The sequence below is a fragment of the Felis catus genome, chromosome B3, assembly GCF_018350175.1.
Source record: "Felis catus isolate Fca126 chromosome B3, F.catus_Fca126_mat1.0, whole genome shotgun sequence".
Lineage (NCBI taxonomy): Eukaryota > Metazoa > Chordata > Mammalia > Carnivora > Felidae > Felis > Felis catus.
The window spans coordinates 65583358-65606422 of record NC_058373.1 but is presented as its reverse complement, the minus strand read 5'-3'; the positions used below and the strand labels follow the sequence as shown (position 1 = coordinate 65606422).

General features: G+C 42.9%; 1 protein-coding gene and 1 long non-coding RNA gene across 6 annotated transcripts in view; one reads left to right on the top strand and one right to left on the bottom strand.

Moving 5' to 3' along the window:
* Positions 1-657, bottom strand: part of MEIS2 (Meis homeobox 2) — a 209921-nt gene extending 209264 nt beyond the window's left edge. For 2 of the 4 annotated variants that reach the window (XM_023255512.2, XM_023255514.2), the window contains exon 1: positions 394-654. In XM_023255512.2, the coding sequence (XP_023111280.2) occupies positions 394-405 (12 nt within the window). In that variant the 5' untranslated portion in view covers positions 406-654. Of the gene's footprint in view, positions 1-393 lie in introns of all 4 variants that reach the window. The other 2 variants (XM_023255515.2, XM_023255517.2) reach the window with 2 other exon arrangements.
* On the top strand, positions 5-10637 carry LOC105260630. 2 transcript variants are annotated; one of them, XR_002742975.2, is made up of 3 exons: positions 5-368; positions 3780-3846; positions 9812-10637. It is a non-coding gene; the product is annotated as an uncharacterized LOC105260630 (long non-coding RNA). The 2 variants fall into 2 exon arrangements; XR_006599345.1 differs by lacking the exon at positions 5-368 and adding an exon at positions 725-1192.
* The last annotated feature ends 12428 nt before the right edge of the window (positions 10638-23065 follow it).

Here is a 23065-nt window from a genome sequence, read left to right as displayed (position 1 = left end):
GGAGCAGCGGCGGCAGCGGCGCAGCAGCGGCAGCGGCGGCAGCAGGAGAACCGGGGGAATCGCGCTGCTGGGGTAAAAGCTGGAGCGAGGCGAAAGCGTGTAACAATTGCACACGCACACACACCACTCACACGCACTCGCCGCCCGCCCGCTCGCACAGCGCTGGAACACGCGCGCCCAGACACGCACACACGCACGCACACACACTCGCACACACGCAGAGGCACGGGGGGGAAAAGCCGATGAATAATTTTGCTGCTATTTTTTTAAATACTGGCCGCCATCATCAAGCAGCGAGCAGCAGCAGCAGCGTTGAAGGGAGAGGAGGCATCGGGACAGGCCCCTCTTAAGAGAGGATTTATATCTAGGTAAGTGTTGGAGATTTAAACCTACCCTTTGCGCCATCAGTCTGCGCTCCAATAAACTCCTGGATGTGTCGTATATTTAATATCCCAGTCCGGATAAGAAAGTGATCTAGGCTGAAGATTCCTTTTTTTTTTTTTTTTTTTCCAAACCAAAAAGACTTCTCCCAATTCTCCAATATGTTATTTTTAGGGGGGGAAAAAAAAGCCCAGGCAAGACAACGAAGAGTTTTTTTTTTTTTCTGTGATATTTCTTCTTTTTCTCTTTTTTTCCTCTTCTTCCTCCTCCTCCTGATCTTCCTCCTCCTCCTCCTCCTCCACCTCCTCCTCCTCCCCCCTCCCCTCCTCCTCCTCTTCGGTCCTCCTTTCCCCCTCTTTCTCTTCTCTTCCCCTCAGTTGAAAAAAAAAAAAAAAGAAAGAAAAGAAAAAGAAGAAAAAGAAGAAAAAAAAATTGTCAAGCCCCCGAACTGAAGGTTACGAGCGGCCCGTCAGCAGCCCACATGTAACCGAACTGTCGTGTTTCATGGCTTTTTGCCACTCCAGCTGTCAATCAAAGCCCGGAATGTCAAGGTAGTGAATGAATGATGGTTGATGATGATGAAGAGGAGGAATCTTTCAGACCCGTTTTTTTTCTTCCAGTAAAACTCCGCGAGGGGTTTCTGCTTCTTGAATTTTTTCCTCCCCCCTCCCCCCCTCTTTTAGCTTGGCCCCCGCGGTATCTATGATATGATCCTCTCTCTTTAAAGTATCGTTCAAAGAAAGCAGAGGGGAAAAATCAAGAAAAAAATTGAATAGTTTGCAAAAATTGGACTTCCTCCCCCCCTTTCCTGGTAGGTATTTTGTCTCTCCCTCTCTCTCTTTCTCGCTCGCTCGCTCTCACTCGCGCTCGCTCTCTCGCGCTCGCTCTCTCGCGCTCTCTTTCTCTCTCTGGGAGATGAGTGAGTGTCAGTAGGTGTTGGCAGGTTGGCTGCTGCCTGGCTTATAGAAGAGCCTCAGTTTGGCGGCGCGGGTCGGCGGCGGGAGAACGAAATGACGGAACCCGGAAGTCGTGGTGGCCATAGCCCGTCGTACGGCGGAGACACATCCCGGGAGTGGGGAGCGGGAGCGAGGAGGAGCGCGCCGCGCCGAGCCTCTGATATGCAGCGAGTGCGATCGGACGGCCCCGGCTGGGGGGGCGGGGGAGGCGGGGGGTGGGGGGGAGGGGAGGCAGGAGCCTCGCGGACCCGAGCAAATCAGCGAGCCTGGTTCTCCGCGGGGACGGCCGGGAGGGGGGGCGGGGGGGGGGCGAGCCGGAGGAAGAGGACTGTGTGTGTGTGTGTGTGTGTGTGTGTGTGTGTGTGTGCGTGCGAGAGAGAGAGAGAGAGAGAGAGAGAGAGAGAGAGAGAGACAGAGAGAGAGACAGAGAGAGAGACAGAGAGAGAGAGAGGGCGCGCGCATGCGGGCGGGCGCGCGCGAGCGAGGAAAGAGGGAGAGAATGAAGAGGACAGGGAGAGCGCAGAGAGGAAAACTGCAGAAAACCACAGGGAAAGTACGGTACAGCCTCAGATCTTCTAAAATTTTTTTTTTTCAAACTTACTTCTAGTTCGTTTTCCCATCACACCAGGCTCAAGCCTAACGGGGTCGTGTTGGGGACGATTGGAATGGCGATCTTGCTTTTGTTCCTTTTAATTCCGCGGGCCCCTATGCCTCTGCCAGCCGATTACTGCGCCCCTGAGGGCTTTCTGCTAACATCCAGGGGCAGCTGGCTGTGCAAATCGTACCACTGCCGGCCTAGAGGTTTTTTTGTTTGTTTGTTTTTGTTTTTGTTATTTTTAAGTGGTATTTTCTTCCCTGTGCACATCCAGCGCCCTTGTCAACATTTATTTTTTTCAGGACAAGAAGAGATCAGCTTAACTCCGCACTGTCTCCAAGCGGTGCGGACAAGGGCCACCCTGGAGAGTCTCTGGGGGCCGCGATGGAATTGGGAGGGAGGAAGTGGGGAGGAGTCGTTTGGGTGTTTGATGTTGTCTGATGTCGCCAGGAGGGAGTGTGTGTGTGTGTGTGTGTGTGTGTGTATGCGCGCGCGCGCGCGCGCGCGCCACTAGTGTGCGCTTCCGAAGTGGATCTCACTTAGAGCTGGGAAGCACTGGATAGAGAGGGAGGGAGAAAGATGCCATTCAAGGAGAATTGGCCGGTACTCCCTCCCAGCTTTGTTGTGGTCGCCCAGGGCGCAGAGGCCGGAGAGCGGTATCGCCAGCTAAAGGTTGTGTTAATTATACCGTACAATTTCGCGGGATCGGGAAGACCGGCCGACTACGAGCGAACTTTTCCAAAAAGGAAAAGGACGAGAGTTGGGGGCAGGGGGAGGAAGGTAACTATCCTACACTGTTTTGTGTAAAAAGTTAGTTCTGGCGGGTGTCTCACCCAATCCCGGGCAGGAGCTGCACCCACCCTCACCTCGACGCCGCCGGTTTCACGGTGGCGGTGCGTCAATCACTCCGAGCCTCGAGCTGGGGGCGGAGTTATGGTCACCCTGCGCGCTCTGCGCAGCTGCCCCCTCCGCCCCCCCCTGCTCCCGCCAGCCGTGCAGTCCGGCCCTGGTTGCTCCGAGCGCACCCTCTACCCAGCAACTCGCTCTTGTCCGGTTCATGGTCCCTGGCTCAGGGAATCGAAAACAGACTGTTCCTCAACAGCCGACTCCCTCTCCAACTTTGAATTCATTCTGGATAGTAGAAAGTAGCATATTTTCCGCGCGCAATTTTGACCCGACTTCCCGGGGGATGGGAAGCACAGAGAAAAATAAAGCAGTGTGTGTGTGTGTGTGTGTGTGTGTGTGTGAGAGAGAGAGAGAGAGAGACAGAGAGAGAGACAGAGAGAGAGAGAGAGGCGCGCGGATGGGGTTGGGGGGGGGGCTTTACATCTTCTCTGCTTCACTGTAAGCTTTCAGGCAACACTCAACTGAGCTTAGATCGCAGCCTGCAGAGACTCCAAGCTAAGTCGGAGAAATTTGGCCCCGTTTTAATAGGGCTGGGGAATGAGCTCCGGAGGTCAATAAAGCCCTCCAAAAATGATGAATGATTGAGCACCTGTGATGATGATAGTGATTACCAGAGCAATTAAACAGTTTGATTAAATGAGCCATCATAACAATGATGTCTGCGGGAAATCGGCCCTCACATATAAAAATAGTGCGGCGGGGCTGTCAGAGGCGAGGGTAGCGCCTCCTCAGGGAGCGGGGCTGTGGACCTCGGGTTACTTGCCGGGGTGACCACAGCAGGGGCCGGCCCGGCGCTCGGAGCTTCGGAGAAGAGAGTCTAGACCAGATTTTCAGCCACTTTTACGCCGGGCTTCAAGCCTGTGTGATCCAACGGGTATGAGATCTGCAGGTTGTGGGGAGGGTCCGTCCCCCTCCACCTTTTCATTTTTTTTTTTCCCTAGAAGAGCTCCAAGATTAAAAGCATCCTCCTTATTTGTTGCTGAGTTGCTCGTCGACATTTAAGAAAAGGTGAGTAGAAAAGGAAAGAAGACAAAAAGAAAAAAAAAAAGTTGTCTTGCAGAATTTTGTTTCAAGCGGCAGTTATGAGAATTCAGTTTAGCCGGGGCGGGAAGGCTGAGAGAAAAATAACAATCTGGTCTCCGCCTGCGGAGGGTTTTCTACTAGAGATCTTGAAATTGCTGTTTCCGAGTTCCCCGTGCAGCGCCGCTGAGAAGTTCATAGTGATTTTTAGTTATTCTTCCAGTTGTTCGTATTTTCAATATTGTGTCCGTATTGTCGCCAATAGGGTTATTGTTGTTTTAAACAGCCTGTGTAGTAAGGCTTCTCTTTTTAAAAAGGAACTCAATTTCCTTGATAAACGCTCCTTTTATAAAGACCAACTTGGAAACAAATCTCTACATTGCCGAGTTTAAACACTGAAGGTTTCTACCTTATGCTGCCTTTACCACCACTTTTTTTTTTTTCATAATGATACTGTGAAGTGAGTTAACATCCCCCACAGCCTTTATTTTGAAAAACTTCACGAGTATTAAGAAATATATAAAGTTCATACTTGGCAATGCATTCGGGTAAAAAACAATTCAGAGCGATTGATGATTTCTGTATTTTCAAACAGTTGGTAGGCTAATAATGGGTTGATTATTCCGTGATGATCTTGGGTTTTACAAAAGAAAGAAGGCTGAAACTCGATTTTTCTTGTGTTTTAATCCTTTGGGCAAGGCAGAAGTCATTTTAACCCGAACTCCTTTCTTCCTTACTTTCTAATATTCTGTAACTTCTTTTGCATTGTATTGCATACATTAAAGCAAACTACAGGGATAATCTGGTTGATGTAGGAGGGAGATAGAAATAGGACATTTTAAGATAGAGTCAGAGGGAAAAAAACAAAAACAAAAAACCACAATCATCTTTAACTCCGAAGACTTCAGTTTAGAAGTGCGAGTGTTAAAAATGAAGCCCGAATGGAGGAAAGTCTGCATGATTTTAAAATTCACTGATTGCCTAAGGAGAGAATCCCGACTTTCATGCGACTAAAGAGATTTCACTTACCTAGTTGCATTCATTTATGAAACTGTACGTGTAAAATAGCATCGCAGGGCAATAGATTACACACAAGATCAAGTTGGAGGTGATTCAGGGTGTCCGTTCTTGGTCATTCTGATGAATTCAGACTATTACTTTTAATCACCAACTTGCTGATGTTTTATTAACAGAGCTAAAAAGCATTTAAGAACTTCCTGATATCCCCCTACCTCCTTCAGTGTTGCCGGTCCGATAGAAGCGATTCCAAAGCAGTGGGGTACACACACTTTCTGATTTCTAGCCTGATAATTATGCTGCTGATGCTCCAGTCTCACTCAGCCTCTGCACCCCCACCCAGGCGGAGAGGCTCATCTGTTCTTCCACATTTGGGGTGAAGGGAAAGTAGGTGGGGCAGGCCCCGGAGACAGGCGCGAGATGGGGGTCGCAGGAGGCGGCGCACACCTCCGTCAACAGTCAGCTCCCTTTGCCCAGGCTGGAAATGGTTTTAACAGGCGGTAAAATTTCATCTTGCGGTGTCAAATTGGGGTCATTTTGGGGTTAGAGTTCTCAGTGTCCGAGAGGAGCTGTCCAGCTGCGTGGGGACTCATTAACTGCAAAAGATCTGTTTCAGTAAAAACAATTCAAAGACAATCAGAAGGCTAAAGACCCTCTACAAATCGCATTTTACAAGTGCCCCAGAACAAATATGGATGCTGAAACCTATTTCTTCAGAATCCCAAATCTGCTACTTAGCTCTGGAGTGGGGGTGGGGCACTGCATAAAAAAGAGGTGAAAGGGAGGGGACCTGATCTGGTGGTGGTGGGGGGTGAATGGGAGGGGGGATGGGCCTCTCAAATTTAAGAGTCTAGTCTGTTTTTAATCACTTCTTTCTTATTGAAGCATCCCTAAGACTTCTGAGAACTCCTTCTTTTCTATTTTTCCTCTTCTTTTTTGACTCAACATGGAATGCTATTATAGGTAACATTTAAGATTTAAAAAGAATATTTGAATCCCAATACAGTTACTCAATTTAAAGGGCACTAGCTTTATGGAGAGTACTTAATTTGAAATGAGCATTTATGAACCTAGACTCTATTTTAGGTGAATTGGCCCACCTTCCTTAAGAAGTCTGTGCTCCTGTTTGATCTTTTTTTTTTTCTTCCAGAAAGTTATAGGTCCTCAGCACAGATAACTTCAAATTCCTCAGAACTGTGAGGTCCGAAGTGTTAATCTGTGTATTAAAATCACTGGGTTTAAATCCTTTTTGTCTTCCTACAATAGTTAGAATAATTGACGGCTTGCTAGAGGAGCAAATAAATCCAACCTTAATCTTATTTGTAACTTTAGTTAATGTTTTGAATTGGGAGTATTTTGGGTTAAGCAGGTGTGTGTGTGTGTGTGTGTGTGTGTGTGTGTGTGTGTGTGTAGGTTCTGTTTTTCTGTTTGCTGGTATGGAAAAAAGATATCATTCCTTTGATTTTAAAAATGTTTCAGTTAGAAGGAAAGTGCAGTTTTAAAGGAGAAGCTAGATGTGTGCGATGCTAGAGTTTTTAGAATAAAACAAAATCGATACTTTGAAGTATTATTTGAAAGAAGTTTTCTTTCCTTCATTACTGACCTGAGCAAGTAAAGAGGATCATAGTATTTCATTCTTTGTCACTCTCTCTTTGGACTTCACCTCTGTCACTAGGTCTTCTCTCTCCATCTGTTTCACTGTTCTTTGAGGTCTGAACGCGACAGTGAATTTTTGTAGTCTAATTCTTTCTCCAAGCTTACCAAAGTCTTTATAAATTGTTATTCAGGATGTTTGATTGCAGCCCTGCAGAGGCAGCCTTGAGCCCAGCATCACTGGGACAAAGGCAGAGGGACTCTCTTCTGCTCCAGACCTGCTGGCTGACAGTTGGAATTTTTGATACATATTTTATTTGGCGGTTCCAATAATGTGTTTGCTTCTCCCTCCCCCATTCCCTTGCAGCCATCTATTACGTTAAAAATATCTCTTCTCTATAAACCTCAGCTCATCCTTGTGAACTGTTCTTGACCTTCCCAGCCATGTGCCAGCATCTCTGGAAGTTGGACTAGGAAGAATTACACTTCCTTACTTACCTGTTAACTTTGCTCACTCTCTTCCTAGTTGGGATCAAGAGATAGAAGGGGACCTTTTTTGTTTGTTTTTTGGTCTTTTCCTCACTTCGGCTTTCTACCATGTATTCCCCCACCCCCATTAATAACAAGAAAGTACTCCATAATTTATTGTCTTAACTAAGATATTGTAGAATCATTGTGCTTTCTTTCCTTTTACTCTATCTTATGTCTTATTTCTCCCAATTTTAGCTGCTTCACCATCTCGCAGAAGTAAAGTATTTCAATAAATAGCCCTCTAGCGCTATCTGGCGGGGCTCCAAACACGACGTGCGCTCGCTCGCTCTCGCAGTCTCTGGCTCCTTCCCGCGCTCTCTTCCTTCCTCCCTTCTTCTTTCTCTTTCTCTAGTTTCTTTGGCTTGCTATCTTGATCCTTTTCCTCTTCTTTCCTCCTGCTGCCCTTCTTCTAGCTCCAACCCCTACTCCCAGCGCAGATGGCTTGGAAAGATCCGGTCAGAGGCTGATACCCTCAGAACCAGGTGATGCTCCGGCAAAGGAGCTCTTACAGGGCTCCCACCTTCACCCAGTGTGGGTCACCCGCCACCTTTGTCTTTGATTAGCATGCGGGTGTTGCTGAAAATGTTGCTTGTGTCCCAGCGTCTCAGCTGGTAGTGGTTTGGAGGGGATTAAAACTGCATTTGTGAAGTTTGGAGGAAAGAAATCAGACACTGGAATCCTGACTAGTGGAGACCAGCTAAGTTTTAGGTCGGGAGGCCTAGGCTCAGTGTGAGTTTAAAGAAAGGGTCCCAGAACTTCTCAGGGAAGGGGTTGGGGAGCAAGCAGCAGCTCTCGCCTGGACTTCGGAAGAACACTGGGCACTCATTCTTCACCCCCATCCCCAACACTTTCTCCTGCCTTCGGGATGCCTATGTCATATAATGCGCTGCTCAAGTTTGTATCCTGGGCCTGTCCAAGATTTCTTTTTCAAAATGAGCTAGCTTTTCCAGCCCCCACCCCATGACCACACCAAATTTAAAGAGCAGTGGGAAAGAAAAGTGGGATGGAGAGAGAGCTCACTGGCGAGCCCACCGGGCAGAGAAGAGAAAGCCAACACAGAAACTGCAGGAACTCACGCTTGAGGATGCAGTACTCACCAACGTCCTCCCGCCTTTCTCGAAGAGATTTGTCTTATTTCTTATTGTGGTTTTTGTTATTTTTTTTTTAAACAGTAGCCTATAAACCCTCAGCGGGGTGTGGAAAGCAATCAGAGGGGATAGAGGAGAAAGGAGAGATCCAACTTCAGCTGGATGCTTTAGATACTCTCTTTAAAATTCTTATTCTCCACCCCCCACCCCCAGACACACACCACATTCTAAGCCTTAGAAAAATCTTCAGTTCTCCCTTTGAGCAAATCTCCCATGAAACTGAGGAAAGGATATGGGGCCTGGGGAAGATTTAGACTCACTCAACTTTCTTGCATTTTCTGAAATTTAGTTTTGACCTTGCAAAGTAAAAGTGAAAACCATATTCCACCCAGCGGCTGCTTGAAATGAGGGGACCTCAGCCTGCAGTGTATGTGATCACCAAAGACCCCTTCCTAATTCCGAAATTCTGCCCCCTCCCCATAATCTCAAAAAATGGAATAGAAAGTAGGGTGTGTGTGTGACACAATCGTAGGTTTTGTTTCTCAAGATTTGCCTCCCCTCCAAGCCCCCCAACACCACAGGAAGAAACTGGTGTAATTAATTGAGGACTGTTATGAGGTCATCATTAGCTAAGGCGCAAATAATTGCAGCCCATTTTTACTTAAAATTGACCAGCCCCAGAGTGATAGATCGATTTGGAGTATAAAAATGATGTATCAAAACATCAATGTCGATTATTTGAAATATTGTAGTCGAATTTTTGTATTGCTTCATTGGTTAAGTGTCTGAAAGTGCAGTGTTCAAACATATATTTATGTTGTCAATACTGTCAGAACTGTCACTTTCACTATCCTGGATTTGTACTACATTTCGAATTTACTCATTTACATAAAATGCCCACCCTAGGATTCTCCCACCCCCATTCCATCTCTCTCTTTCCTCCCATCTCTGGAAAATCCGTGTCAGTTTCTTCAAAGGACTCAGTAATCTTTGCCTAAGCTAAAGTGTGCACTGCCTCTTTTACTCAATTTTCCACATCGGATTACATGTCTTTTTCACCATTTCTAACTTTCAAAGGGAGCCTTCCTCTTTCTTCCCAATTCTGCCTACTCCAGCTTTTTCTCCGAAATAGTATGTAGCATTTGGAAAGCTTCTGGTTTAAATATCCACATCTCAGCTCCAAATAAACCAGTTAGGTAGAAAAATGGAAAAACCGGACTTCAACGTACCTCCGCAGCGCACTCGTGTAAACCGGGCTGTTGCCGGGCACACGTCCTCCCACGTGTCAGAGTCCATCATCAAATTACCTGGAAGACTGAAACCTTCCAGGGAAAATGAATTTGAAAACATAAATACGTTTTCTTTTACTTAGAAGCTGTGATAGGAGAAAAAGAAATAATACATATAAATGATCGGCACGCTTTACCTTTAAAAGCTTTTGAACTCAATCAAAAGACACAAGTTGGAAGCAGAATTGACAGTTTTAATTCTACCCATTTTCACCTGGCACGTCAGATCAGAGGCAATCATTTATTTTAGGGGGGGCGGGTGTATGGGAAAGCCTGATGGAAAGCTCGAATCCACTGAAGTCTCTATCCTAAAAATCACAGAGAAATTAAGACACTTACTGAAACGCAAACATTCCATTGCTCCACACTTAGTCTAAACTAATTGAAATTTATAAATTCACATTCTGCCTAATTTTATGCTTTTTTATTTTCTAGGAGTCCCTCCAAGTCTGATAGGAAAGACAGGGCCACTTCTGGGTGAGCTGTAAGGATGCGTTTTCATTTCCACAACATTGAAGCACTTTTTATAAACCTTGTACTTAAATAAATCTATCTGGACATTAAGAGACGTGACTCATACAACGATAGCTTGGCTTTGTGCTGTCAATCCTAGCATTAAAAAAAAAAAAATCCAGAATCCTTCTGAGAAGCTTTTCCATAGCCACTCATTTCTCAAAACAAACAAACAAACAAACAACTAAAAACAAGAAAAACTAGAAAAGCAAAAGAAAGTTGACTGTATGCATCTGGGTGTCTTCTCGCGCATTTATAAATGTCTCCCAGCCCCGCTTGCTGTGTTGCCTCCCTCCTGCCACACACTCTAAGGCAGAGGCATCGAGGGATCGCCCCCAGAGAGTTGTGTTTACTTAGGTTTTTTTAATCTCTCCACCATGTATGACAAGTGTTACTTCAAGAAATTCATCAGCCTTCTACAGATACTTCCAGGTTTTGCTGTAATGATCTGCAGAAGAGAACTGCCATCACTTTCTCACATCCCAAGGTGTTGCAGGAACTCAGAGAAAGGGGAGAGTGGCTGAAACGCTTAATTACAGTGGGGGAGGGAGGAGCGCAAGGCGGGGACGGAGGGAGGAGGGAAAGGAGGAAGATCCTTTACCTAGCCTGTACCTGGAGAGAGCTCTGAATCCTCTCAGTGGAAATTTGGGAAAGGTATTGTTGCCTTTTTTTTTTTTTAATGCCTTTGGGGAGAAGTGATACCCTTGTGTAACAATTAGCTCAGACAATAAAAATAATTGGAAAATCAGTTGGAATTTCTGAGTTTTTAATTACGTTTAATTTTGTGCTAAGCCGTAAAATTACGAATGCCCCTCAATTAAACACTCTCCTCTTGTAAAGCGTTTAACAACAATTATTCCTTAATCAGTCTGAATGTGAGTCACAAATGATGCTTTTCCACATCAAAGGGACGTCCTTCGACGTTACCTTTTAGTCATAAGTAAGAGGATTAATTCCTATAATTAGAGGGATAAATATGTGCATAAATACATCTCTCACTCTCCTTAAATACACACACACACACACACACTTTCACTCTGTGTGAGACGTGGCCGGCTCTGGTAGGGTAAGGGTTTTTAATTGTCCTTCTTTGCCTGACATCCCTTTGCTGGCCGGCGAAAGCAACCAAGGAGACCTGGGAGCGAAGGACAGACCTCCACAGAGGTACGCATACACAGGTCAGGCAGGAGGTGCAAAGCGAGGGGGTCCCAAGGCCCCCACCAATTCCAACATGACCCTCCCAAGACAATAATCCACTCCGCACCCGTGCCCCTGCCCAACGCGGCAAGAGTTCTCTTCCTGTCGGTCCACTCGCCCAGAAGACCGGGGTCCCTGCCCTAAGCCGCACACCAGGTTGATTCTTCAGGCTACAAATAAAAATTGAGCATGACCTTTTAAAACTCCTGTGTGAATATCTCATTTACCTAATGACTTTATGTCACCTAGGAAGAAGGTCAATTTCCTCTTAACCTTTCCCCTGCTGCTGCAGTAAGCATTCTTCCCTAATCAATGGTGGCTGGAATAATCAATTCCCATTTTATGATCGCTGACAAACTCAATCTCTGGGCAGGGTGTGAGCACTGGGGCCGGGACAGAGGTCTCTCTGGGTACGCCCAGCTCCGCCCGGCGCCAAGGGAAGCCGCTCTCTCTTCCGTGGAGTTCAGAGACCTTGGCAAACCTCCCTCCCCCAACCGCCTTCGTGACTTCTGAGTTGTCACTAATCCGAACCTGATATTCACCAGAGCTCCTTCGGTCACCGACAACGCTCCCCGCTGCTGCTGGGCCTCCCACCTACCCCTCCTCAGCGTGTTTTCATTTCAAAGTCCGCTGGCTGGGATTGCCCTCGCCCAAACGGGGTGTGTGCGTGTTTCATTTATATTTAAAAAATTATTTTTGCCTTCATCAGCGTCGATCTCTCAGCCTTCACTCTTAGCCCCGTAACTTTGCATAAACAAAGCAACAACAGAAGCTCAGAGTGGGTGGATTCGTGTGGAAATGAAGTCAACTGGCAGAATGCTCTCTCTTTCTTTCTTACCTCCTTTCTTTTTTTTCCCTTCCTTCTCTCCTCTCATTTTTCCTCCTCTCCTCTTACCTCCTTCCTTCTCCACCTCCCCTTCCCCCCACAACACCCATTTATCCTAAAAGATTCGTTTATTAGATGCGGCTTTACCTCTATCCCGATTTCCCCAGTCTGGGGAAACTACCAGGAAATTTACGGTATCAAAGTTAATTTAAAAGAGAATTTAGGGTAAGTTCACAGTTACTTATCTTTAAAAGGCCTACATAGGAGCCTAGTTCACCTCCCAATCTCTAATAAAGTAGAAGCTGACTTTGCCACACACAGGGCTTGTTTGAAAAGAGGGATCTCATAGCACTGGTTCAGCATATGACTCACTGGAATCTTTTCCCCTCATTCTGTCCCAACCAGATTTTCGCTGACTACCAAGTCCTGATGAAGCTGCTGCTGATTATCTGACAGTCTAAACACCTGCATAGCTAGGGTTCAAGTGGCAGAAAAATCACTTTTCTTAGAAAAGATGGCCACCACCAGGTTTTTTTGAGATTTCTTATGACTACTCAGCTAGTTAAAACTGAGATCCAAACTGAACTTTTTCTCCTGAGAGTGTTCTCTCAAGGCCAGGTGATGGCCTCTGAAAAGGTAACTAAAATGCCCCTTCTCTTAACTCATAGCACCTCATGACTTCTGGGCAGTCTGCTAAAATTGGGAAGTTTGTCAAGCGGCCAAAACAAAATGTAACTATTCTACTTTAAAAAGTGGAATAAAGGATAGATCACCTACTCTGGTGTAAAAAAAAAAAAAAAAAAAAAATAGAAAAGAAAAGAAAAAGACATTTGAGTTCAAGGTGAGGCGTATCCAGGCCAAAACACTGTTTACTCAATCAAGAACAGCTTTCTCATGTCTGGTTAGCAGGACTGACCAATCTCGCTCTCCAGCCTGCGTGAAACTGAAACTTCCACTCCTGCCTGGGGCTGAAGGTGCCAGAGTTCTGACCTCTGAGAGACCGTGAGGACCGGCCAGCTACAGGACTTGACCTGGGATGCAGCCAGGCCAGGTTCCCAATAGTTCACTTCCCTTCTTGCTTCATACCAGGAAGTACATTTGCAAAGCTAGTTGAGTTAGATTCCGGGTTTAAATGGGTGTTGAGGACCGGTCAAGCCCTGAGTCACACTTGATAATAGTCTGGCTGTTAGATTTGTTTCATATTCCCAACGACTGAACTACTGACTTTTTGGGAACATAACCTGTTTGTAGGTCAAGAAATGCTTGTACAGGAAGAGTTCCCCATTACTATGAGTCCTAAGTGGGACTTTTATTTCTATTTGACAAGGGAGTAGACAGATTGGGGATGGGTCCCCTGACCTCAGATAATTACTACAGTCTTCCCCCATAAGCAAAAATTTTTTTAAAGTTTATTTATTTTGAGAGAGAGAGAGCAAGCAGGGGAGGGGCAGAGATAGAGTGAAACAGAATCCTAAGCAGGATTCTGCCAAGAGTGCAGATGCAGGGCTTGAACCCAGAAACTATAAGATCATGACCTAAAACAAAATCAAGAGTTGGATGCTTAACTGACTGAACTACCCAGGTGCTGCTCATCTTAAGCAAATTTAATTTTCATGCAAGGATTAACTAACAATCTCTGATCATTCACTGTATGAGAATTTCCCTTCTTTTTCTTTTTTCTTTTTAATGTTTATTTTTCAGGGAGAGACAGAGTGAGAGCAGGGGATGGGGCAGAGAGAGGGGGAGACACAGAATCCGAAACAGGCTCCAGGCTCCGAGCTGTGAGCACAGAGCCGACTCTGGGCTCAAACCCACTGACCATAAGATCATGACCTGAGCCAAAGTCAGACGCTTAAAGGACTGAGCCACCCAGGCGACCCCTCTCTTGTTTCTTATCTTAAGGGCCCTCACAGGGATATTGAAGAATATGCTTAATACTAGTTTTTGGTTTCACTTCATTTAAACATCTTCCATTCTGCTCACTTTTTCTATAGTCTACTGGAACACTTTGCATAGTTTTGGGCTTTGATCTAATTCCAGCATGAGAAATAGGAAAATCCAATCAGCAGTTTACTTCCCACTATACACTCAATTACTCTTGGGAAAAGGACAATCCTTTTTTTTTTTTTTTTTTTTTAATGTTTGTTTATTTATGAAAGAGAGACAGCATGAGCAGGGGAGGGGCAGAGAGGGAGGGAGAGAGAGAGAATCCCAAGCAGGCTCTGGACTGTCAGCATAGAGCCTGATGCAGGGCTGGAATTCACAAAATGTGAGATCATGACCTGAGCAGAAATCAAGGGTTGTGTGCTTAACCAACTGAGCCACCCAGGAACCCCAAAAGGAAAATCCTTTAATTATGCTTAATTTGACAGTATGTCAGAAGAAAGAAATTTTATATATATATATATACATATATATATATATAGGAATGCCATTTTCTTCATCTAACAACTTTATCCTTACCAGTGTCTCACTCAGGGTTCTAAATCAAAATCACATGTCAGAATATAAATGATAAGTATAAGAACAGGAAGAAGGACTACACAGACTACTAGCTTTTCATAGGTGCCTAAGGTCTCTGCAGTGCTCAGATCCTAAATGGAAAGACATCTCTTTCAGGCATCTCTCAGGGAGATGGTTGAATTAGATCATTTCTTTATTGTGTTTTAAATTTTTTTTAACGTTTATTTTTGAGACAGAGAGAGACAGAGCATGAACGGGGGAGGGGCAGAGAGAGGGAGACACAGAATCTGAAGCAGGCTCCAGGCTCTGAGCCATCAGCCCAGAGCCCGACGCGGGGCTCGAACTCACCGACCGTGAGATCGTGACCTGAGCTGAAGTCGGACGCTTAACCGACTGAGCCACCCAGGCGCCCCTGAATTAGATAATTTCTGCAGCTGTTTCTAACCCTGGAGGTATATAAAAGGGACTCCAAGGCTGAGGAGTAGTAAGGAGTCCAGGCTCTGGAGTCTGACAGAAAGGGATTGAATCTTGGTTTTGTACTAAGACAACTCTGTAACTTTATGTAAGTCACTACCCTCATAGACCTTCAGTAATCTCATGCATAAATCAGAATAACTACACTGAATATTACTGGGTATCTTTTGTTTGGTCCCTCCAGATCCATTCTTCACTTTACATCCATTCCATCCTATTCTGTGGTCCTGAAGTGAGGTATGGACAGGGCCACCTTGGCCCTTGATTCCTGTTGGGTTTGCCCAGAATGGGTAGAGTCAGGTCTGAGTGTAGATTCCACAGTCCCTGTGGGCTGGCTGCAACCCAGCCATAGCTCAATCAGCCTTCTCTACAGAGATCTCTCTCTGGGTTCAGGTAGCCACTTTCCTCTCTGTAACTAGCCTTGGGCACTGCACCATCCCTTGTGGTTTCTTAACACCCTGCTCACACCTTTTTAATATAGTTCCTTTATGAAGCACTCCTCAAATTACTCAATTTGATATGTACCATCTGTTTCCTGCTGGACCCTGACTGATACACCTTATAAACTTGTTTGCAGGATTAAAATTAAATGAGATAATGTATATAAAGCACAAAGCATATTTCCTTGTATATGGTAAAAGCTTAATAAAACATTGAGTGATTTTTTTAATAAGTATCATCTGTTGCAACCCCCTCATTTTATACACGAGGAAATGGGGGCCCAAAGCAGTGAAGGTACAAATTCAAAGTCTAATTAACTCAAGATAGCAACAACCCTGGGGCCAAGTCTCTGGACTAGCAGTTCTCAGTTTACTTCTCTTTCTATAGCAGCTTGTTGAGCAAAACAGACGGGGGAGTGAGGAAATCCTCTTGTAGATGTTGGAAAAAGGTCCAGATGAGTGAGAGGCAGAGGTGCAGGAGATAATAAGCATCTTTCCATAAAGCAGTGGATTTGTCTCCGTTAAATTATTGCTGAAATAAAGCGTGCCTTTGTGATTTGGAATCCAGTGATTTCACTAAGAACAAAATAGGTATGATACAAGAAGAGGAATGTATGCTTGACAGGTTAAAAACAAATTTATGAACACATAATTGGAAGTTTTACCAGGAGGCATTCATAATGTTTCTAAGACATACAGGGTATACCTGAATTAATTTTCAAATAAAGGCTGGCTTTTGGATTAGCAGTGCAGATTAAATAAGAACTTTATAATTTTTTAGAATATAATACTGTGCCATGGACTCATGTAGAACCGGAACAACAAATTCTAGCCTATGCAAATTCTGCATTTTGATAATATTAACAACATGATGGAAATCATTCAATCATTAATTCCTATTTTCATCCAATCACTCAAACAAATATTCACTGAGCTTGTAATATTCTGCAGAAATTCTTATGGGTGCTAGCATATAAAAATAATTAAATATTGGGGTCCCTGGCTGGCTCAGTTGGTTAAACAACCAACTTTGGCTCAGGTCATGATGTCATGGTCTGTGAGTTCAAGCCTGTGCTGACAGCTCAGAGCCTGGAGCCTGCTTCGGATTCTGTGTCTCCCTCTCTCTCTGCCCCTCCCCTGCTCATGCTCTGTCTCTCTCAAAAATATATAAACATGTAAAAAATTTTAAAATAGATTAAATATATTGTCTGCTTCAATGGTTTCACAGAATGACATAGAAGTACGTGTATGAAAAGATTTTGGTATGAACAGAGGTAGAAATGTGGCTAGGCTACTATGGCAGTCTATCCATTTTCTGTGGTTACTCCTTCCTTGGACAGTAACTGTCTCCTCTAATCCCCTCTTTTTCTTCCCTTCCTTTTTCTTCCCTTTCCTCCTTTTCTTCTTTCTCTACAAACCACTCAGAAGCCTCTACCTACACTCAATCCTCTCACTTTCAGTTGGCCTCACTTTCTCCTTTACTGACCCAAGGATTTCTGGCATGGGCTTCCTGATGTTCTCTTTTTTTTTCTGTTATTCCCTTCTCTCAGTCATAACATTACTCTATTTTTTTAAAAAAAATTTTAACATTTATTTATTTTTGAGACAGAGAGAGAGCATGAACAGGGAGGGTCAGAGAAGGACGGAGACACAGAATCCGAAACAGGCTCCAGTCTCTGAGCTGTCAGCACAGAGCCTGACGCGGGGCTCGAACCCACGGACCATAAGATCATGACCTGAGCCGAAGTCGGACGCTTAACCGACTGAGCCACCACCCAGGCGCCCCAACATTACTCTATTTTTAAGAATGCCCACTTATTATCTTCTTACTTATGTATAGTAACATGTTTATTACATACAAAGGCATATATGTAATATATTTGGCTGTTGCAAAGTATAATGATAAAAGGAACATTTGTGAACTAGCCATCCAACTTAAGAAAGGGAACACTGCATACACCCATGTGTTCCTTCGTTTTTCATCTTTCTGCTTCTTCTTGCATGGGTAATTGCCATCCTGATTTTTTTAAAATACTTTTTTATATATATGTACTCCTGAACAATGTATATACACAAATTATAAACTATATAAGCCATATATAACAATATAACCTATATTGTTAATATGTATTAATATATATGATCTTCTCTTTACAAACTAAAAATTTGTATTTTATGTGTGTGTGTGTGTTCTTAAACAATACAGTTTCATTTTGCCTTTTTTAAAAATAAAAATGGTATTACACTCAATGTAGCTTTTCTAGATTTTTTTTTTTCCCAACGTTTATTTATTTTTGGGACAGAGAGAGACAGAGCACGAATGGGGGAGGGGCAGAGAGAGAGGGAGACACAGAATCGGAAACAGGCTCCAGGCTCTGAGCCATCAGCCCAGAGCCCCACGCGGGGCTCGAACTCACGGACCGCGAGATCGTGACCTGGTTGAAGTCGGACGCTTAACCGACTGCGCCACCCAGGCGCCCCTCTAGATCCTTTTTTCACTCAACATTGCATTTTTAAGATTAATATTGTTGTGTGTAGCAACAGTTCATTCCTTTTTATTTCTGCTTGATATTCCATTGTAAATATTAACACAATTTATTTATCTTTTCCTTTTTGAGTTGTTACCATATTTATTGTCGTTGCTATTGTAAAGAGTAAAGAGTTCTGCTGTAACTATTCTGGGATGTGTCTCTTGATGTTTATGTGCAAAGAATTTTCTAGATTTAGAGTCTAAACCTAGGAGTGAATTGTCAAATTTTTTTCGTATTCAAATGTTCAGGACTCCAAGATAACATGAATTATTTTCCAGTGATTGTTTTAATTTACCCTCCTGCTGGCTGTATATAAAGTATCCTATTGATCTACAATTTTTCTAACAGTTGGCAATTTTGTTACCATCTTTCTTCTTCTTTCTTCTTCTTCTTCTTCTTCTTTTCTTCTTCTTCTTCTTCTCCTCCTCCTCCTCCTCCTCCTCCTCCTCCTCATTCTTCCTCTTCATCTACCTCCTTCCTCCTCCTCTTCCTTCTCCTTCTTCTTTCCAATCTGATGAATGTAAAAAGGGATCTCACTATAGTCTTTAACATACATTTTCTGAATCACTAATGAGGCTGAGCATCTTATATGCTTATTCTTTACTCATATTTCCTCTTGTGTGAAATACTTGTGAATGTAGTTTCCCCATTTTTCTATGGAGGTTTTTTTTTTTTTGCCTTTTTATTACTGATTTTATGAGTTCTATATTGGAAATGTCTTTTCCAATTTGTGGCTTGTTTTTTTCATTTTATTTGAGATATGTTTTGGTGAACAGAAGTTTTAAACTTTACCGCAGTTTCATCGATCAATATTTTCTTTTATAACTTGTGCTTCTTTTGTCTGGTATAAGAGATTCTTTCATATCCCAAAGATGTAAAATGTTTTTCGGTAGAATGATTTAATAAATTTGATTTTTTTACATACTTAATTCTTTAAACAACAGGGAATGGATTTTTGTGTGTAGAAGTGAGGTAAGAATCCATTTTCATTTTCGCTGTTTGGATAACTTTCATCCCAACTCAATCGCTTCCCTAGTGGTCTTCAGTCCATCTCTCCATCAACTGTCTATAGATTCTTTGGGCCTTCAGTGTGGATAATAATATAGTCTTCAGAAAATGACACTTTTATTTCTTCCTTTCCTGTCCTATAACTTTAATTCTTTCTTTTCTTTCCCTTTTTCTCTTCCTCCCTCCCTTCTTTTTTCCTCCTCCTCCTCTACTGTTTTCTTCTTCTTTTGATCATCCTGCCTTTTCTGGCATTAGATCTTCAGGACAATGTTGAAAAGAAACATTCCTAAATAGTGTTAGGCATTGTTATCTCATTCCTAATTTAAACAAGTGTTTGCAGCATTTCTCCATTAAGAATGCTGTAAACTATAGTGAATTGATACTCTTCATCAGATTAAGAAAGTTTCTCTGCCTCCATGCCTAGTCTTTTAGTTTTTTTTTCTTTAAACAAATGTTACATTTTGTTCAATAAACACAAGTTAAGTGATATTTGTTTTGTTTGTTTGTTTATTTAAGCAATCTGTATACCAAACATTGGGCTCGAACTCACAATCCCAAGATCAAGAGTCACATGGTCTTCTGACTGGGCCAGCCAGGCACCCGAAAATTATGTTTTTACATTTAATAAAATGATCATTTCCCCCCTTTTACTCTGTTATGTGGGAAATTTCATTTATAGTTTTCCTAATATTAAACTACTATTGTGTTTCTGGATTATACTCAAGTTGATTGTGATTCTATACTGTACACAGGTAGGTTTAGAGTAATATTTACTTAGGAATGGCCATTTATTTCCCTTTTTTTTCCTTTTTCCTCTAGGTTTATCATCTTTGCCTCTACTTGGTAACTAAATTATACTGGCCTCATAAAATGAATTAAAATTAGGGAGGGTTTCCTCATTTTTATTTTCTAGATATATTGACATATAATTGAAATTATCTGCTTTAAAAAATTCTGGATCAGTTAACTCTAAAATAATATTGGCTTTCTTTTTAAAAAATAGTCTTAACTACTGATTATATTTCTTTAATAATTATTATGCAATAATTCAGATCTACTCCTTTCTGAGTCAGATTTGGTTAGTTATAATCTCATGTGAATTTACATCATCTTAGTTTTCAAATTTACTGCATAATGATGTGTTTTAGTCTTTTCATATTATATTTTTATTGTGTTTTATAGATGTATACCTGTTCACTTTTTTATTGCTAATATTTTGGGACTATCAGAGTTCTGTTGTACTTTTCCACATTTCTTAAACCGGATGCTTGGATGGTCCTAATGATGATCAGTACAGAGAGATGGTGTCACGCAAAGGTTATCTGGATACAATCTCACCCTGTTGCTTTGTTGCTGATCACTAATCTCAGGCATTTTAGATGTTCCTTCATTTATGATTGATTTATGGCTGGTTTTGAAATATTTCTAAAAAAAAAGAAATCTAATAATTCTCTTTAGGGATTCCATTTCAACTTTGAATTAAACAAAAACTTTTAAACTAGAGACACTTACCAAACTGAAAAAAATCAGAATTTTTTCTTTGAATTGCTTGATTTCTAAATACCATTTAAAATATTATGTGCTGGCTCTCAACAATAGCCAAATTATGGAAAGAGCCTAAATGTCCATCAACTGATGAATGGATAAAGAAATTGTGGTTTATATACACAATGGAATACTATGTGGCAATGAGAAAGAATGAAATATGGCCTTTCGTAGCAACGTGGATGGAACTGGAGAGTGTGATGCTAAGTGAAATAAGCCATACAGAGAAAGACAGATACCATATGGTTTCACTCTTATGTGGATCCTAAGAAACTTAACAGAAACCCATGGGGGAAGGGAAGGAAAAAAAAAAGAGGTTAGAGTGGGAGAGAGCCAAAACATAAGTGACTGTTAAAAATTGAGAACAAACTGAGGGTTGAGGGGGGGTGGGAGGGAGAGGAGGGTGGGTGATGGGTGTTGAGGAGGGCACCTTTTGGGATGAGCACTGGGTGTTGTATGGAAACCAATTTGACAATAAATTACATATATTTAAAAAATAAAATAAAATAAAATAAAATAAAATAAAATAAAATAAAATAAAATAAAATATTATGTGCTGGGGTGCTTGGGTGGCTCAGCCAGTTAAGCATCTGACTTTTGATTTTGGCTCAGGTCATGATCTCATGGTTTGTGAGTTCAAGCCCATGTCAGGCTCTGTGCTGGCAGTACAGAGCCTAGTTGGGATTCTCTCTCCCTCTCTTTGCCCCTCCCCACTCATGCTGTCTCTGTCTCTCTCAAAATAAATAAAAACTTAAAAAAAATAGAAATAAAAAACTACAAGCATGTGTAATTATTTTGTCACAATCATTTATGAAATTCACATATGTATGTAATATCAACAAAAATGAATCTATGAAAGTGTGTGTTTTATGGTCTTGTTAGTTCTTGCATGAATACTTGCAAATATATGACCTATATATATAACTATTCTCATTTCAGAGTTAGGTAAATGGAGACTTTGAAAAATAATTTTTAAGGTACCTCAACAAATTAATGAACTTACTGAATGAATTTACTGAAGTGTTCCTAATCTAGAGTTTTGAAAATCTTCTATAAATCTTCATATGTTTATAACTAGCCAAGATGTCTCCACTGTTGGTTTCTAGGATTGATATTTGTCATATGGACAAAGGAGCTTCTCACTGAGGGTTACTAGTACACTCATGTGACTAGGGGAAAGTGCATAGTCACAATGGCCAATGTCAGTTGATCAAGTCCCAGCCTAGGAGGACCAATAAGAAAATCACATTTAAAAACATGTATCTTTAGTGACTTCCAGGGAAGATGACAGAGTAGAATCATCCTAAACTCACTTTGTCCCACACATGCAAGTAGATAATACCCATATCTGTGTAAATAATTCTAAAAATGACCTGAAGAGTGGCGAAACAGACTCTCCATAACTAACATGGAGATGAGGCCACAACAACAACAGTAGGAAGGGCAAAGATGCAGGCAGGAACCAAGCTAAACTGTGAGACTATCTGAGGGACAGAGGGCCACTGCAAGCATGAAGAAGACCACATATCAGGCACCTCAGGTATAGGGAACCCACACAGGGAAGATGAATCCCTGCAACACTTGGTTTTGAAAACCAGAGGGTCTTAACTTCTTAAGTTCTTAGAATCAGTGGGGCTTAAATACCTGGAACTTTAAAAATCAGTGGCTTTGCTCTTAAAGAACCAGAGGAAATGGAGTACCTGCCCTTAAGGAGACAGCACAACAAATAGTCCTGCTGAGATATAGGGATAGCAACAGTAGTTTGCAAAATGCCTGGTATATGGGAAAGAGATTTGTTTGCTAATCTCAGAACATGTGCTGAAGGGTCAGGGATCTTTGGGATACCTCTCCAAGAACAGAAGAGCTAGTAGATGCCATTTCTCTCCCTTAACTCCCAGCCTAGATATATGGACACCTGCAGGAAACAGCAGCATGGTTGCTCTCTACCTCACTTCTTAACAGTGTGCCACACCCCCACGTTCTCCTATGGACTCACCCCCTCTATCCTTGCCTGAGCAGGAGTACACCCAAGTGATGCCACGAGCATGGCATTATTCAAGAAGCCCCAACAGGGCCAGCACCAATCCAAAGAGACTCTTGCTCCAGGAGAGGGGAAGAATGTTCACCTGCAGCCCTGGCCGTGGGCTGGGGCAGACATACAAGTTCACCTGCAGCCCTGGCCGTGGGCTGAGGCAGACATCTGGTTTGACCACAGTCCCCAACCACCAATGAAAGACTCTCAAGGGATAATACAGGGTGGTTCCCTGCAGTTTGATGCAATGGCAGCTCTGGCAAAAGCCTAGTCTGACACAACTGAAGCCCGAGGTGGCTCCAAACTGGCCCATTGATGACATAGGGACCAAACCTTGCCCACAACAGGCAAAGGGAGCCATTGCAGATGACCGTGCTGAAGGAAAATGCAGCTAAGCCACAATATCAGGGCACATGCAACACACATTGGAGACACCCCTGAGGTGCCATGTTCTGGTGGACAGAGGGCACTACACTATAGGGCACCACAGGACTTCTTCTTTATCAGGCAACTACTTTCAAAAGCAGGAGATGTAGCTGACTTTCCTAACACATAGAAACAGATACAGAGTTAGATAAAATAAGGAGACAGATTAATATGCCCCAAAATGAAAGAAGAGGACAAAATCACAGCAAGAGATCTAAATGAAATGGAGATAAT